Source organism: Colletes latitarsis, chromosome 3 (assembly GCF_051014445.1).
Source record: "Colletes latitarsis isolate SP2378_abdomen chromosome 3, iyColLati1, whole genome shotgun sequence".
Lineage (NCBI taxonomy): Eukaryota > Metazoa > Arthropoda > Insecta > Hymenoptera > Colletidae > Colletes > Colletes latitarsis.
In genome coordinates this window covers 40407923-40424673 of record NC_135136.1, presented here as the reverse complement: position 1 = coordinate 40424673, position 16751 = coordinate 40407923, and the positions used below count along the sequence as shown (strand labels likewise).

The 16751-nt window shown below is 30.5% G+C and overlaps 5 protein-coding genes across 7 annotated transcripts; 3 read left to right on the top strand and 2 right to left on the bottom strand.

Moving 5' to 3' along the window:
- Positions 1–34: 34 nt before the first annotated feature.
- On the bottom strand, positions 35–4805 carry Klp3a (kinesin-like protein 3A). The gene is made up of 14 exons (XM_076762145.1): positions 4662–4805; positions 4256–4481; positions 3730–4165; positions 3364–3629; positions 2839–3279; positions 2365–2761; positions 1880–2246; positions 1523–1817; positions 1264–1400; positions 1016–1180; positions 755–940; positions 486–665; positions 348–415; positions 35–276 (listed from the first exon to the last, which is right to left on the bottom strand). The coding sequence occupies exons 2-14, from the start codon at positions 4479–4481 to the stop codon at positions 264–266; spliced, it is 3177 nt and encodes a 1058-aa protein (XP_076618260.1). The 5' UTR covers positions 4662–4805; the 3' UTR covers positions 35–263.
- Mrpl22 (mitochondrial ribosomal protein L22) lies at positions 4512–6420 on the top strand. 3 transcript variants are annotated; one of them, XM_076762146.1, is made up of 4 exons: positions 4512–4701; positions 5559–5792; positions 5881–6094; positions 6157–6420. In XM_076762146.1, exons 1-4 carry the CDS (start codon positions 4690–4692, stop codon positions 6375–6377), a joined length of 681 nt encoding a protein of 226 aa, XP_076618261.1. In that variant the 5' UTR covers positions 4512–4689; the 3' UTR covers positions 6378–6420. The 3 variants fall into 3 exon arrangements, with proteins under 3 accessions (XP_076618261.1, XP_076618263.1, XP_076618262.1); XM_076762148.1 differs by lacking the exon at positions 4512–4701 and adding an exon at positions 5031–5421; XM_076762147.1 differs by lacking the exon at positions 4512–4701 and adding an exon at positions 5035–5351.
- A 147-nt stretch (positions 6421–6567) lies between these two features.
- On the bottom strand, positions 6568–7161 carry Rpl39 (ribosomal protein L39). The gene is made up of 3 exons (XM_076762149.1): positions 7081–7161; positions 6860–6963; positions 6568–6703 (listed from the first exon to the last, which is right to left on the bottom strand). The coding sequence occupies exons 1-3, from the start codon at positions 7081–7083 to the stop codon at positions 6655–6657; spliced, it is 156 nt and encodes a 51-aa protein (XP_076618264.1). The 5' UTR covers positions 7084–7161; the 3' UTR covers positions 6568–6654.
- Positions 7162–7848: 687 nt separating this feature from the next.
- LOC143340653 (uncharacterized) lies at positions 7849–9142 on the top strand. Its single transcript, XM_076762864.1, has 4 exons — positions 7849–7984; positions 8111–8704; positions 8777–9036; positions 9102–9142. The coding sequence occupies exons 1-4, from the start codon at positions 7915–7917 to the stop codon at positions 9108–9110; spliced, it is 933 nt and encodes a 310-aa protein (XP_076618979.1). The 5' UTR covers positions 7849–7914; the 3' UTR covers positions 9111–9142.
- Positions 9143–9423: 281 nt separating this feature from the next.
- Positions 9424–15952, top strand: Sec24cd (COPII coat complex component secretory 24CD). The gene is made up of 18 exons (XM_076762141.1): positions 9424–9568; positions 10294–10536; positions 10610–10734; positions 10833–10935; positions 11014–12044; positions 12148–12270; positions 12353–12532; positions 12606–12801; positions 13097–13212; positions 13296–13706; positions 13801–13927; positions 14005–14165; positions 14241–14420; positions 14501–14702; positions 14781–14975; positions 15098–15289; positions 15366–15559; positions 15630–15952. Exons 2-18 carry the CDS (start codon positions 10302–10304, stop codon positions 15771–15773), a joined length of 3915 nt encoding a protein of 1304 aa, XP_076618256.1. The 5' UTR covers positions 9424–9568; positions 10294–10301; the 3' UTR covers positions 15774–15952.
- Positions 15953–16751: the final 799 nt, after the last annotated feature.

The window sequence follows — 16751 nt, the reverse complement described above, 5'->3', positions numbered from 1 at the left end:
AAAATTGCTTATTACTTCGAGTACTTACGAAATATGTAATAACAGTTGTTCATTTTATATACAATTAATAGCAACAATGTGTTAATAATCTAGCACAGTTAAATATAAAATGTTTTTATAAAATAAGTTGACCGCCATGTTTTATAAACTACATTAAAGGGAAGTAACGTAAAATGAGTTACACTACAAAATCGCTTGAAATAACATTATTTTTATATAAAAAATTAACTATTTATAATTAAATTTGTGCTTCTGTACTGTTGTTACTCCACCAGTCTATTTGAAAAAAAATTAAGACATTTAAAATCTTTAACACAAGAGACTATAAAAGTATTGTTTAAATATACCTTTGTTTTTTTATTGATTCATTGGTTTCTTTGTCTTCATTATACTGTAAGAGCAAAGTCCGATTAATCTGAAAGAATATTTGATTAAAAATAGTGCTAATATTAAAAATTTATTATTGATGTTAATTATCAACTTACATTACTTTTATCTTTGTTTTGACAATTTTCTGTATTACAACTACAATTGGAACAAGCAATTTTATTCTTAAAACATAAGCAAATACGTGTAGAACATTTTGTTTTACAACCACATTTTATATCCCCTTCCACCGATCGTTTTCGTATCGTGTGATCAAGCGAAGTGTTTCTGATTGTATTCTAGAAATAAATAATCTCAAGATCGTGCTATCTGTTCTTTATAATGTAAAATCGTATCTGTTAATGTTTATTTATTTCTTATTAATTACCTGAAGTTTTTGAATGCGATTATAAAATGGTGTGTGTACCCAATCTGGATCTTTATCAGGATCATCAATAATACTGTCATCTGACAGAGGATACGTATTTTCATCAATTAATTCTGTAACTCTCATCGTTTGCCGTTTGGCTTTAGGTTTCACTACTGTATTCGTATCCTTGATTTCACTTAAAACCTGTAAGAGCAAAAAGAAAGTACATAAAATTTTCGGTACAAGTACTGTTAATGTAATTAAAGAAGCCTATTTAACCGTGAGTTCTAGATGTTGGCATTTTTCTTTGTAATGTTTCAATTCCTCTTTTAATTTGTCGATTTCCTCGTTTTCAAGTTGCTTAATGCAATTTGTATTTGCAATTGTGAACTGTTGTGAAGCGCATGTTTCCGTCCCCTTCGCTCGTATTTCTTCATACTTTTCCTAAAATTGCGTTTAGTATTAAATACATTGCAAGGCTTAAAGTTTAAGATTAATATAAATCAAACATAATTTAAATAGCAAACCAAAAGATCCTTGTACTCAAATTCCTTTACGCATTGTTTTCTCCTATTTTCTGCTGTATGTTTAAATAATATTTTAAGAGCAGTTTTTGCATCATCTATTGTATGTATCTGTTGCCATCTCGAATGTTTTCTATTTTCTAAATAAATAAATACATGTACAGATATATATTTATGGGCACGAATAATCAATTAATTGACAGAGAATATCAACTTATTATATTAACACTTAAGTGATATGTTTCATATGAGATACTCTTACCTTGATCTGATTCAACAATTTTCTGTTGAAGATCAGTAATTTGTGTATTACGCAAATCTAGAAATTCAATAATTTCGGAAATCTTTTCCTCATTTGTATCACTACTATTTCGCAATTTATCTAGCACACGTGTCAACGATGCTCTATCCTGCATTAAATTTTCTAGTGAGTATTCAGCATCAACAGTACTCTCCAATATGTGCAACTCTTGAATGAGCCAATTTTTAATCTTATTTGATTTATTGTTCATATTTTCCCTTCTTATCGCTGCTTTTTTCTGTAAATCGAGAGCTTCCTACAAGAAAAAAGAAATTAATTCTAAGTCATTAAAATAATAATTTGTTTATAATTTACTACCTTCAATCTTTTGTTGACAGCAAAAGCTTCTTCCATTTTTCTTTTAAACACCGTTTCCTGTTTACTATGCCACATTTTTAAACGAGTCATTTCATTAGTTTTCTTTAAATTCTGATCTTTTAATCTATTCAGTTCTTTCTCCTTAGATTCCTTCCATTTTGCAAATTTATCAGATTCAATACGCATTTGTTTAATTAATTGTACCCTAGTTTTCTTTAACAATTGCATTCCATTTGATAAATTTTTTATTTGTTGATCTTGTTTCTCTTTGATTTTTACTATTCTATCTTGCTCGGAAACTTTGCGTCTCAATTCCCCTATTTTTTTTTCTAACTCTTGTACTTTTTTCCGCCGACTTTCTGCCAGTCTGTAAATATACAATTTAAATTACATAACAACTCATATATTATCTCAAAATACCATATTCGGAGATGAAATATAAATCAATCACTTTGGAAAATTTAAAGAATAATAAATAGACTTACTTTGAGCTAACACTATTTGCTTGAACACTTTGCAGCGCTTGCACAAGTTCATCCCTTTCTGTTTGAAGCGTTTTTATTTCTTGTTCCATTTCTAGTCTTTCTTTAGAATAATCCATCATTTGAGAAGAGTCTTTTAACAACTGGCACATAAGACTTTCCTTAATAGCCAGTTCTTTATTTATGTTTTGTACCTCATTATTTCTTTTGACTTGAAGCAAAGTATGCTCTTCGTGTTTTTTATCGAAATCGTCTAAACTGTCTGGATTTTCAGAACTTGTATCATTTACAGATGTATGTTTCGAGTCCTCATCACTGTCCATTGTAAATGTTTTTGAAGTAACAGATATTCCACAATTTATAAGCTCCTCCGATGTTTTTTCCTGATCTTTCTGTATATCTATTTGAAAAAGTAAAAAAAAATATATTTGGCCTGTACAAATTTTATTTTAAGCTATACTGAGTTACGTTACTTACCAAGAATTTGTACATATATAGCTTCTAATTTTGTACGATGCTCGATATGTGTATCTGGATTTTTATCAAAATTATCTAAAAGTTCTTTACAGTTTTCTAATATTTTCAGCATATCTGTCTGAATTTTTTCTCTAGCTTGTTCCGCTAATTCGGCTCTTTCGTGCATAACTACGACTTCTATCAAATTTGCATGTAGTTTTTCTGTTAAATCTCTTATTTTTTGTCGCAAACACTTATTATTTTCTTCAAGCTGTTTATGCTCAAGCGGACAAGACATTCCGATTTCTTGACCTACCAAAGCAAGTTTCAATTCTTGTACCAATTTATTCAACCTATTAATTTCTAAAACTTGTGGATCTTGATTTATCACAGGTTTATTTTTTATTTTCCGTGCTCGATCTGCGTAACGCAGTGTACTTAGAGTTTCATCTAAATTATAATCTGCAAACATTTCATAAATAGCATGAATTATTTTAAAAACTATTATTAAAAGTAGTAATATTTATACTTCGTTTTCATAAACACCTGCTGGACTGACACATGCTATCATAAGTGTCATGGAATTGCCTCCAAGAGAATCTTGTAATAATCGCGTAAGTTTGCTATCTCGATAACCAATGTAAGATGTAGGGCTAGCATCACCTAATTGAGATATAACATTTCCTAATGCTAACAGTCCTTTATTTATATTGACACCTTCCTTAAATCTTTCACCAGTTGCTTGTGTTTTTTTACTACGTTCAGACCCAGCTAAATCTACTAGATGGAACTTGGCTGTTGTTGCTGTATTACTGACATATATTGAAGAGGAAAAATATATCTTTAAAGTATTTCATAAATATATAACCATAATTGTAATATTACTTTGCAGTCATTGAATAAAAAACTCACGGATCATCTTTTTTGCATTGATATATACATAATGTAAATATTGCATGACTACGACTACTCTGAGCATTCATTGCTGTAGCACCAGTTGCACGGCCTAGAGATCCTTGCATTAAGCATTGCAATGTTTCTCTTGTATTTGTCACTTCCTTCTCTACAATTCCAGCAACTTTTATATGTTTTCCATCATCTCTAATATCAACAATAGACTGACTACGTTCTTTGTCAGTTAAAAGATCATACAATTGTTCTTGATATAGTTCCATAAATGAAACTGTTACTCTGAAACTCCAATTTTCTTTCAATGAAATTATATCAAATATATCATGTACTGCTCGTGGTATAACACCCATATCTTCTGTTTCATCATAATTCGTGCCCATTGAATGGGTTTTACCACTTCCTGTTTGACCATAAGCTAATATAGTTACATTGTAGCCTACAAAAAAATAAATAATTGTATTATGAATCTTATTAAAAAATTTAATTACACTACTTGATACAATTAGACATTTTCCTATAATCTTACCCTGAAAAATATTCTTTACCATATCTTTAATAGCTGTATCATAAAAGTTTTCTTGGCCAACATCAGAAGGAAAGACATAATTAAATGTAAAAGCTTTATCTGTATTACGTATAATTACTTGTGGTTCACCAGGGACAACATTTAAGCATGTTTGACATCCCTTTTGAATTTCAGTTTTTACTAATGGACGGATGCGCACAGCAACACGAACTGTATCTTCATTCATCTGAAATAAAAAAAACGTTATAATAAAAATTATTTCTTATTATTACTGCTATCGTACTCGTAGTGTCTGTTTAAAACGAGTACAATGAATTAAGTTGTAAACAAAATAGAGATCAGCGTGAACACCCTGTACAAGAATACAAATATTGTATAATTGCATTAAAGCATTGTAAATACTTACTTTCAGTTTGTTTGACGTATGATAATTAATGAAATCTACAGTAAGTATACTTTTCTATAAAAGAAAATAACAAGAAATAAAACATTTAGAGGCAGGATTACGACTTTATGCGAGGGAACAAATTTGTAACCGTTACGTGCATTTCAAATTCGTTCTGGCGAATAAAAGATAACTATAGTAGACAGGAAACTGTTCAGACTTTCGTAAAACATTTTACAGCGACGTGAGCGTATTTTCATTGAACTAAATAAAAAAGAAATTTGTTTTCTGTCATTTTTCCATGCAGTATTTGTAACTTGATTAATGCCACTGCTCAAATGTAATCATATCTATTAAAAATACAAATTAATATGACTTTGCTTTTCCTAACTATAACAGAATATGCAACTGCGTATAGAAAAATAATTAAAATACTAGTAAGGAATTTTTTCATGTAATAAAATACAATTATTTTTTATTAACAAATTATAGTTTATATATTTAGATGAAAAATATGACAATTTGTTCGTGTTAATAGCTCGTCCGATAGGATATGTCGGAATCTAGCCTTTTTCAATACAGTACATACTATCAATGTGGCGTACTATACATCTGTTTGTATATAAATATTCGTCTTTTACAGTGTAATATTGATAAACAGTAATTTGATAAAATTTTCAAATATTTATGAAGAGCTTTAAATAAATATAAGTATGTATATATTTAATATGTTTAATTGTATAGATCGTGTGTAACATTAATATTATCTTTTAATGTAAAGGTTATATTTTAATATTTACTAGTTTTCCGAATCTCAAATTCTTATCACAATCCGTACAATTTGTATTAATCTATCAATTTTATAAATATATTATTATCTAATCCCATTATATTTGATTTAATGTATGTTTTTTACAGAAAATGCAGTGTATAAAACAATATGTACGTTTTGCATTAAGTAAACCATTTAGTGTAAATAACTTAAATTGTTCACCTAATATATTACAATCATTGTACGCTATTCCATGTTCTAATATACATGGATCTCCTATACTAGATCAGGGAAAAACAAAAGAAAAACAGTGCAAATTTCTTAAATATAATGAAGTTATTTTTCCTCCACAAAAAGAAGGTGAAGAAAAACGACCTGGTGTGAGTATTTATTATTATAAGAACTATTATACCTTTTCCTCTATTCATTATGGCCCTATAAATAATAATACTTTTGCATATTTATCAGTATGTATGTCACATGAAGAAGGACATAAAGTACAGTCAACTAAAACTATGGTATATTGCTTGCTTTGTGAGAGGTATGACTGTAGATGAAGCTGTTAAACAATTAAGTTTTATGACCAAAAAAGGTGCAGCTATTGTAAAAGAAATTATATTAGAGGCACAACAGATGGCTGTAGAAGAACATAATATTGAATTTAAGAGTAACTTATGGGTTGGTAAGTATATTAATAACCATATTAAATGTTTCCATAACTGTATATTTATATTTTTTTTCTAGCCGAATCATTTGCAACAAAAGGTAAAATAATTAAAGGAGTACGTCGTCATGCCAAAGGTCGTGTTGGAGAAGTACGTTATAAATATTGTCATTATTACGTGCGTTTAGAAGAAGGAAAACCACCAAAACATTATTATGCATCAGCACCTAAAGATGGTGAAGAATTACTACAAGATTGGATGGATAAAATGCGTCGTCGTAAAGTGCACAATTCGCTATAATCTATAACATGTATAAAAATAAACCAAAAATCTTAATCATTAACATGCAAGATTTATTCTGTTACTTTTGTTTTGTTTAAAAAAAATAGATTCAGCTATATTTAACTAGATGTACTAAATCGTAATAACATATGCCACAATTGGTAACAAAGTTGGTCATACAGTAATACTTAGAACAGTTAAAAACAAGTTTGCATATTAAGGTTTAAATTTATTTAAGGATGAATACTTAATATACATTAATGCAAAATTGAAGCAAACATAAATTAAAATTAATTTACAGCTTCAATTTCGTTCTTCTCCAATGACGCCTCTTTGCATTGTACCTGAAAGAAACAAAATTATATGAACTGTGGTCGAATAACCATTAAATTTGAAATTCAGTTTACAATTTCAATTAGAGGAACTCTTTGAAAATAATATAAATTTTATGGACAGAAATAATAGAAGTAACTTAAATAAAACGTCATAATAATCCCTACCGAATGGTATTGCCAGTGCGCATTCTGACCCATTGGGGAATTGGCCTGTTTTGCTTCAGCTTTTTAGCTAGCTTTCGCTTGATAATAAACGTTTTGTGAGCCGACTGAAACAAATCACAAAATTTATAAGTGCTCATAGTCTCACTTTCTATAAATTATTTTACTACATCTAATAGGATGGCGTGAAATGTATCAGATTTTCAATTATAACCTAACATTACCATTTTGCTTTGTTCTGCCTCCACATACGAAATGAACGTTTATTCACTACGCATATATGTATGGAAGCACAGGTTCTAAATATAATAGGCTCCATGGCTGACAACTTTTGCGATGGAAACATTAGGATGGAGTTTTCAAAGGAAAATCACTAGTGTTTGATAACTCCAAACGTTCCGTAAAGAAGTACTTAACTAACACTAGTGATTTTTCCTTGTAGATATTAATTACTTAGATAATAATTAAGTTAATAAATCAATAACAAATTCTACATTTCACCTACTAAAAACCTATTCGTATTATTATTGTTTTACTCACAAAAAATTCATATGAGACCTTTAACCTTTCAAATCTCCCCATGTCAATAATGTATATTATATAAATAACAGTTATAAATATCCATATAAAAAGCCATAATAAAAAATTTGGAAAAACGTGATTTCGCCATGTAGCAACAAAATAGAAACTGCTTCTCTACAAACCTGTAACGTGTACTCTCTATATAGACTTCCACTTAACCGGCCCCATATAAGACCGGATATCCGGTCGATTAATCCGAAAATACATACCAATTATTAACATAAAAATGCATAAATATATCGATAATGTTTACGATTCACATTTATATATACATATATATGCTTAGAAGCAATATGTTTGAGCAAGAAATATTGGTGCTTGTAACAGATTTTAAATCTTGGATAACAAAATTTTTAATTAATTATGCAATATTACCTAACATGCACTTGAAATTATTGACAAATTGTATACACGAACGTAATATAATATGAAACACTTTATGAATCTCGTTAGTCACATAGTGAAGAACCATAATCATGGGGCGGTTCCATCCCACTAATATATACGAAGAATCTCGATTTTTCTTCGGCGTGATAAAACTTTTAGGTAATACGTCATGTGACAAAATTTTCTTCGTGATAATCGTATTCATTAAAATACTCATCGTGTTAAATATAATTAGTAAATAAGAACTTCTAATAAGTATTTCTAAACTCCACCTTTTCTTTTTAGGATTATACCCCATTAAATTTTACAAAATTCCGTATCTGAACTACTTGTATGTAATTATATTGCTAACATTTTATTACGCCCTATTTGCGTGTGTAAACCATTACGCAGTTTCTATGCTGGAACTTATGAGTAGCATAAATTCTATCATCAAAATCCGAAAAATTCGATACTACACGAACATCATTTTATTACCTGTTATGATGATTTCAAGTGTATATTATAGTACCAAAATAAAAACAATTCATGAGCAAATAGATAGCGTTGATAAAAATGTGAAATACTTGAACATGGAGATCGATCATGCATGGTGCATGAAAAACGATGTCATCCAAATCACAACTATAATATTCGTAATAATACTTTCCAATTTATTGGATTATTATGGATTTATAATTAATGCTGGAAATTATATGTACGTTTTTATGTGGATGTTAGACCGAATACCAGATTTTATCAATTCCATCGTAATATGTTCGTTTGCAGTATTGATAAATAAAATAAAATTCAGATTTGAACAAATAAACTCGATCTTAAATACCATTACGAATGGAAAGAGTTCCATTTCGATTAGTGAATCGTCTGATGTAGATACTGGTTAGTTTTCAATACGTAAAATTATTTATAAATTCCTGTATATATAAACAGATTACTTAAACTAACGTTCAGTTTACAGAGTGAAATTAGTAAAACTGCTACAATTAAATCTATGCAAAACAGTGTTTCTCGTAAACGAAGCATATATATTTCAATTCAAAATTTTATCGATTCTGTACATAACGTACATATGTCTGCATATAATTGTTATCTACATGCACTGTGATATTAAAATATATGCGGTTGATGTGATTTTGAGCGTTTTATGGGGCGTCCTTGATATAATAAAGCTCGTCTACATAATTCATTTATATCGTATACTAACGATACAGGTAATTTTTTACAAATTACATCTACGTAATTCGATTATTTTCTTAATGACATTTTGTTTTTACAGTATACTTGAGTAAACACAATAGGTATTGTACTTAATAATTAGCATTGACATCGATAAAAAATGATGTAACTTGAAATATAGTTTTAATTATTAGAATAGTAAAAATATTAATGCTGTCCTTTTAAACCATGCGGTGATGAAGGTACCAACTGATTAACCGTAAAGTTACAACGTATACTTTCTCTTACAGTGAAGTAAATATTTTAGTTTTTATAAACTTCTTTTAAGGAATAAATGTACACTGTAACAAAACAAATCCGTGTCTTCGTTTAAATTTTCCTTTGACAATGATCTAATTTTTATTATGACGTGGTCTCGTCAACGTGCATCAAGCGCATGCGCAATGCCACCTTACGTGGCATCGGCAGCAGTCACTATTGCAGTGAAATACATTTTCTTCATTTTATTGTAAACATTTGTGGCAATATTAACTTTTGTTATGATTCAAATATATTTAACGACACAACGTAAGTAATTGATATTTCACGAGTATTCTATAAAATTCTTGTTCATGTGGTTTGTTCTTTTGTATTACTGTATGCAAAATGGCTTATGTTCTCTTTTACTATTGTAAAGCAACAACTTTTAATGATTATTCACAGTATAGGATTAATGTTTTCCAATAACTAATGCATAAATTCTACACATAATCAGCATCTGATGTAACACATTTTAATCATAAAGTTAATTTTGTATAGGTTATCTTACGTCTGTCAATACGTAGCATATTTTGAACGTCTGTTTCCAAATTACAAATTTATAAACCTTCTAGTCATCTTGTTGTTTTTTATTTTTATGCAATTTTAGTATTTACAATAAATGAATGCATTTGGTTAAATATATGTATATGTATAAATTTCTTGTATTCTATATACAATCTGTTAACACTATATGAAATATTGTATACTTAATATTATTTTATAAATATGTCAAATTGTAAATATATTCTATTTCTTTAACATTTATATTATTTTTATATAAATACATAAATGTATGTATTTAATTAATATAAACTTTAATATATAATTATAAAACTAATATATATTAGAAAACTAAAATACAGTCATACCTCATTTTTTAAAGTAATTTTATATAAATAAATAATTTTTATTAGAAAAATGACATTTGTTAAAATAATTAATGAAGTATAATGAATATTGATAAAATGAAATTCTTTGTCATTTTTCCTTAGAATAAAATATGAATCCCCAATATATACAACAGCAGCAACAGGCACAACAACCAGGCTATTATCCTGGTCCTCCAACTTCATCTCCTTATGAGGAATTAAATTCTAATCTTCCATCAAATGTTGTGAAGAGACCCCCAATGAATTCACAAGCATATACATCTCAAAAACCAATGCAAGGACCTCCTCTTACTAATTTGCATCAACCTACAGCCCCATATTATATGAATCATATACAACCACAAGGTAATAAACTACTTTTATTTTTATTTATTAAAACACTTTTATTGTTTTACAATTATAATATTATATTTTTCAGTAAATACTCAATATGAATTATCAACAAATAGTCCACATATTGTGTCACCTCTAACAAGTCAAAACAGTATAGTTAATCAAATGACAAACATGTCTTTGGGAGATCAACAAAGACCATCATCTGGGGTAATTAAAATTAAATTAAATAACAGTAATAATATCAATATTATTCACTGTTATTTGCTTGGTGTATTAACTTACATTGTATATTTATTAATATACAGCAAAACTATCCTCCACCACCTTTACCTGGCAAAAGTAGCCCAACAGTATCTACACTATCAAATGTCAATGGATTTAACAGTGCATTAGATGCAACACCATCAGGTAGTGATTAGTATAAAAAACAGTAATTAAATGGTGGAATTCATAACATATGTATTACATATATTTCTACTGTAACAGGACCTAGTGGGCAAACTGATCCTGGTGGACAATCTGGACCATCTATTTCTGGACAGGATATACAGCAACAAACGACAACTTCAACAAATATTTCTACAGCTCACTCTGGTCTTCCATTCTCTGGACATTCTACAGGAACTACTTCTGGACAATATTACCCTGGACAAACTTTATCACCTGAACATGGATTCAATGCAGGATTATCTTCACAGAGTCAGTCTGGTTTGGGAAATGTTACTGATACATCTACACAGCCAAAATTTACCAGACCACCACCAACAGGACAAAAATCTACCGTTTCACCATTGCCAGGACAACATAATTTGTCTACTTTACCATTACAAGGACAGCAGAATCTCTCTAATTTACCATTACAAGGACAGCAGAATCTTTCTAATTTACCATTACAAGGACAACAGAATGTGTCAAATTCGCCTTTATCTGGACAACAAAGTCTTTCTAGTTCATTAATGCCAGGACAACCACATATATCTGGGCCCCAAATGTCTAAGCAAAATTTATCAGGTCCACCCTTACAAGGACAGTCAAATATATCTGGTCCTCCACTTCCAAGACCACCTTTACAGGGACAACAATATCCTCCATTACAAGGACAGCAGAAACCTGGACATTCCTATCCAGAATCAACAAATATGGCTGCATCTAATTTGCATTGTCAATCAAATCTATCTGGTCCTCCATTAATGGGGCAACAAAATATACCTCCACCTCCAATGCCTGGTCAACAAAATGTTAATGTACCTCCAACAACAAATCAACAGAGTTTTAATAGACCGCCGTTAGTAGGACAACAAAATGTATCTGGTCCACAAGTACACCCTCCATTACCTGGTCAACCTGTAGGACAAATGATAAATTCAGCCATGAATGTAGCACAATCGGCCCAGAAACAGTACACGACTGGACCTCCGATGCAGAGACAAAGTATGGGAAATCCATTAGGGGTTAATCGTAATCCACCCGGTACAATGCCTAACTACCAACAAGCAGGATATCAAGGCTATAATAATGTATGTTTGTAGAAATACTTTTAATGTAGTTTTAAAGCAATTGAAAATTATTAAAGTTATGCGAGGAATCTCCTGTTGCATTACATATTTTTATTTATTGCAGGATATGTACAATACTCAAAGAGGTACATATCAAGGTGGACAACTTGGAGCACCAGCTGGATATCAACCTGGTATTCAACCACAGCAAGCTAGACATTTGGATCCTGAACTGATGCCAAGCCCAGTAAGAAATCCGACTAAAGATTAGTATGATCTTGCTATGTATTGATAGTTCAAACTAATTTTAAATACAATTACTTATGAAGATCCAAGTAATGCAAGAAGACCAATGTGTCAGAGGTGGTGTATTTATAACAAATCAAAGGGGATTGGTTCCACCATTGGTAACTACCACATTCGTAACCCAAGATCAAGGAAATGCATCTCCCAGATATATCAGATCTACTATGTACACTGTTCCTACCACAGCAGATATTATAAAACAAGTAAATTGAACATTGAGTACATCAAATTATTAATTTCATTTCACGTAATCTGTATAATAATTTGTATTCCCAGACGCATGTTCCGTTTGGTCTAATAGTAAGTCCAATGGCCCGTGTAGCGGAAGGCGAATACGAACCACCTATTGTAGATATGGGAGAGATTGGTCCAGTTCGTTGTGTACGGTGTAAAGCATATATGAGTCCATTTATGCAATTTATTGATGCGGGTAGAAAGTTCCAGTGTATGTTTTGTAAAGCAACGACAGAAGGTAAAAAATTAATTTTTTTCTACCATATTCTTAAGTATAATACAACAAATAGAAACTATTTTCCAATTTTACAATAACCACTGGGTAATTCTTATGCAGTTTCTTGTCTCAAGCACGATTGGCAACAGCATTAATTAGTCACTCTTAGTTTTCATAAACACGCATGATTTTTTAGTGAGATCAAATTTTTACTTATGGCAATATTTTCTCTCTGTTATAGTCTATAACAGCCAATATTGCAATCAAAAGTTTTGTTATATAGCATAATAATTATTGCTTTTTTTTCTTAATTTAGTACCAGCAGAGTACTTTCAACATTTAGATCATACCAGCCAACGTATGGATCGTTATGAAAGACCAGAATTAATGCTAGGAACATACGAATATATTGCTACAAAAGATTATTGTAGAGTAAGAAACAGATTTAAAAACTTGAATAGTTTTTAATCTAATAGTTAATTAGTCGTATTTTCATTTCGAAATTTCATTTCTAGAACAATACTTATCCGAAACCACCAGCTATTGTGTTCGTAATCGATGTATCATACAACACAGTTAAGTCTGGGTTAGTCAGTCTACTTTGTGCGGAAATGAAATCAATTTTGCGGAACCTACCCGTTGACGCTGGTCAATTGAAAACGAACATGAAAGTAGGATTTATAACATACAATAATACGGTACACTTTTACAACATTAACTCCTGCCTTGCTCAACCACAAATGATGGTTGTGGGAGATATACAAGATGTATTTATGCCACTTCTTGATGGATTTTTATGCGATATTGAAGAAAGCGAATCAGTTATTGACAGCTTAATGACACAAATTCCAGCCATGTTTGCAGATACTCGCGAAACAGAAACAATTCTTGCGCCTGCAATACGAGCTGGATTAGAAGCACTGACGGTATATTTTATATGTTTAAACATTTTTTAATAATGTAAAGCAAACAGGAATGTTTAAAACGAACCCAATAATCATTTCAAACTTTAATAATTAGACTTCAGACTGTGCTGGAAAATTAATGGTTTTCCACTCCTCTTTACCAATTGCTGAAGCCCCTGGTAAATTAAAAAATCGTGATGATAGAGTTGTACTTGGAACGGAGAAAGAAAAAACCGTGTTAGGTAAATTATTCATGTAGTGTCATGTATAAGTAGGTATTTTTAATTATCTATAATACAATATTAACTTCCTATTTTAGCCCCGCAAAATAACGTTTACAATAACTTAGGACAAGAATGCGTAGGTGCTGGATGTTCTGTAGACCTGTTTATTTTCAACAATTCGTACGTGGACATTGCAACAATAGGCCAAATTGCTAGACTAACCGGTGGAGAAGTTTATAAATATACTTATTTCCAGGTGATAAATATTGATGTTACATATTGCAACACATAAGTAGGAAATAAATATCATTTCTAATTTTTCATTTTTTAGGCTGACGTAGATGGCGATCGTTTAATTTCAGACGTTATTAATAACATTAGTAGACCGATTGCATTTGATGCTATTATGCGTGTACGTACATCTACTGGTGTTCGAGCAACTGATTTCTTCGGACATTTCTTCATGTCAAATACAACAGATATGGAATTAGCTAGTATAGATTGCAACAAGGTAGTATTATTTATAATATGAATTTTGTACATTATATTATTTTTTCGATACACAACAAATTTTTTCATTAAATATTTCAGGCTATTGCTGTAGAAGTGAAGCACGATGATAAACTGACAGATGATGAAGGTGTATATATTCAAGCAGCTTTGTTATATACTTCTTGCAGCGGAATCAGAAGATTGCGCATCATTAATCTTAGTTTAAAAACTTCGTCTCAGATAGCTGAATTATACCGAGTGTGTGACCTAGATGCTATTATAAATTACTTCTCTAAACTAAGTAAGATTTAAGCCATTAGTATTTATTAAGGGACTGACATTTACTGAGAATCATAAATTTGAACTGATAATGATTTAGGTGTTTTCAAACTGATCGAATCAACTCCAAAAACTGTAAAGGATAATTTAGTCGCAAGATGCGCAAATATGCTGGCTGCATATCGCAAACATTGTGCTTCTCCATCTAACGCTGGTCAATTAATATTACCAGAGTGCATGAAGCTACTTCCACTTTACATCAACTCATTATTAAAGAGCGACGCATTATCTGGAGGTATAGTTACTTTTTTATATTCTATTTACTTAGTATCTGATATCTTACGTTTATGACAGTGTTATTACTGTAAAGTGACGTCATTGATACAGTAAACATAATACTATAACTTAATTTTTTAGGTGCTGATATGACTATTGATAGCAGATCTTTTGTTATGCAAGCAGTTGCAACAATGCCTATCTCAATATCAGTTGTGTATATTTATCCGAGATTACTTTCTTTACACGATATCGACCCACAAGATACAGAGTTACCCCAAATGTTGCGCTGTTCTATTGACAAATTCGCCGATGACGGCGCATATTTACTTGGTAAACGTATCATTCGCAGCTTCTCTATTTCTCAAAGCTTTCCTGTATATTAATTTTGTATTTTCTGATCTTTTAGAAAACAGTATCCATATGTTCCTGTGGTTAGGCCTGGCACTTTCTCCACAATGGGTACAAGCAGTGTTCGGAGTTCCATCGGTAGTTCAAGTTGACACAGATTGTAAAGCACTGCCAGTATTAGATACTCAACTGAACAAACGGATAACAGAGATTATTAATCGCGTACGGATGGAGAGACATCGTTGCATGAGGGTAAGTGAATGTTAAGATATAAGTTAAAATAAAAGTTTAATTATAATTATATTCTATTGAATCTTTACAGTTAACAATAGTAAGACAGCGAGAAAAACTTGAAATGGTATTGCGTCGCTTTTTGGTTGAAGATAGAGGACATGACGGAAGTCCTAGTTACGTTGACTTCCTTTGCCATATGCACAAAGAAATAAGAACACTTCTTAGCCAATAAATCTTAAAGCAATCAGTTGCCTTCTGTTGGAATCCTAGCTTGTTACGTGTCTGTGACTGTTGCCACGTTATTTCAAGGATCAGATAGATTATCAAATGAAATTCATTCGAAGCTCAATGGGAATCATAAATGCATTCGTGTGCACTTCAAAATAAAATAAAAAAAAAAATAAAAAAAAAGAATGTAAAGTAAAACTAACGTACATTTATAACATAATACCTATCAAAGGCCAATGAACTTTATGAAATAACCAATCATTCCGCGGATAAATGAGAGATGGCCCATAATATAAAAGAAAACATCCAAATATATTCACTCACACAGTGATTTATACACGAATAATTGTAAACGTAAAATTGTATTATTACTTTTTATTTTAACTAGTTCATTAATGTTATTATATTAAATTAAATAATAGAAATGTATTAAATCATTATAAATTTATATATTAAAACAACATTTTGTGTTAATTGAATAGTACTTCCGCAACAAAAGCTATATCTTAATGTTATGTTTAGTATGGTATGTCCTTTGTAAACTCGATACTGTTTCACGTTCGAATGCACGTGAAACGGCCGAACGTAATTTTTAACTATACTCTTAAGTTTCACGTGTGGGTATAGCGCTGTTATGATTGGTGACTAATAAATTTCATACTTGCATTAATAATGCGATTGATTTATTTACGAATTGTTCGCTTGAAATTTCATTCGTATGTTTAAAACATTATAACTTCTGAACGGATTGGAGGATTTTAATGTTTCAAAATGCAAACAACGCATATTTTGGTGTAGAATATGTAGAAATTCTAACAATAATGAAAAAGTTGTTCTTTGACCCCGTAAAATGAGGAAAACCCCATAAAAATTGTCCAATTTTCAAACAGCCATAATTCCTACAATAGTGAATATATTTCAATGAAACTTTTTTCTAAGGTAGAGCTCACGAGTACCTACAAAAAAGTATCAGACAACTTTT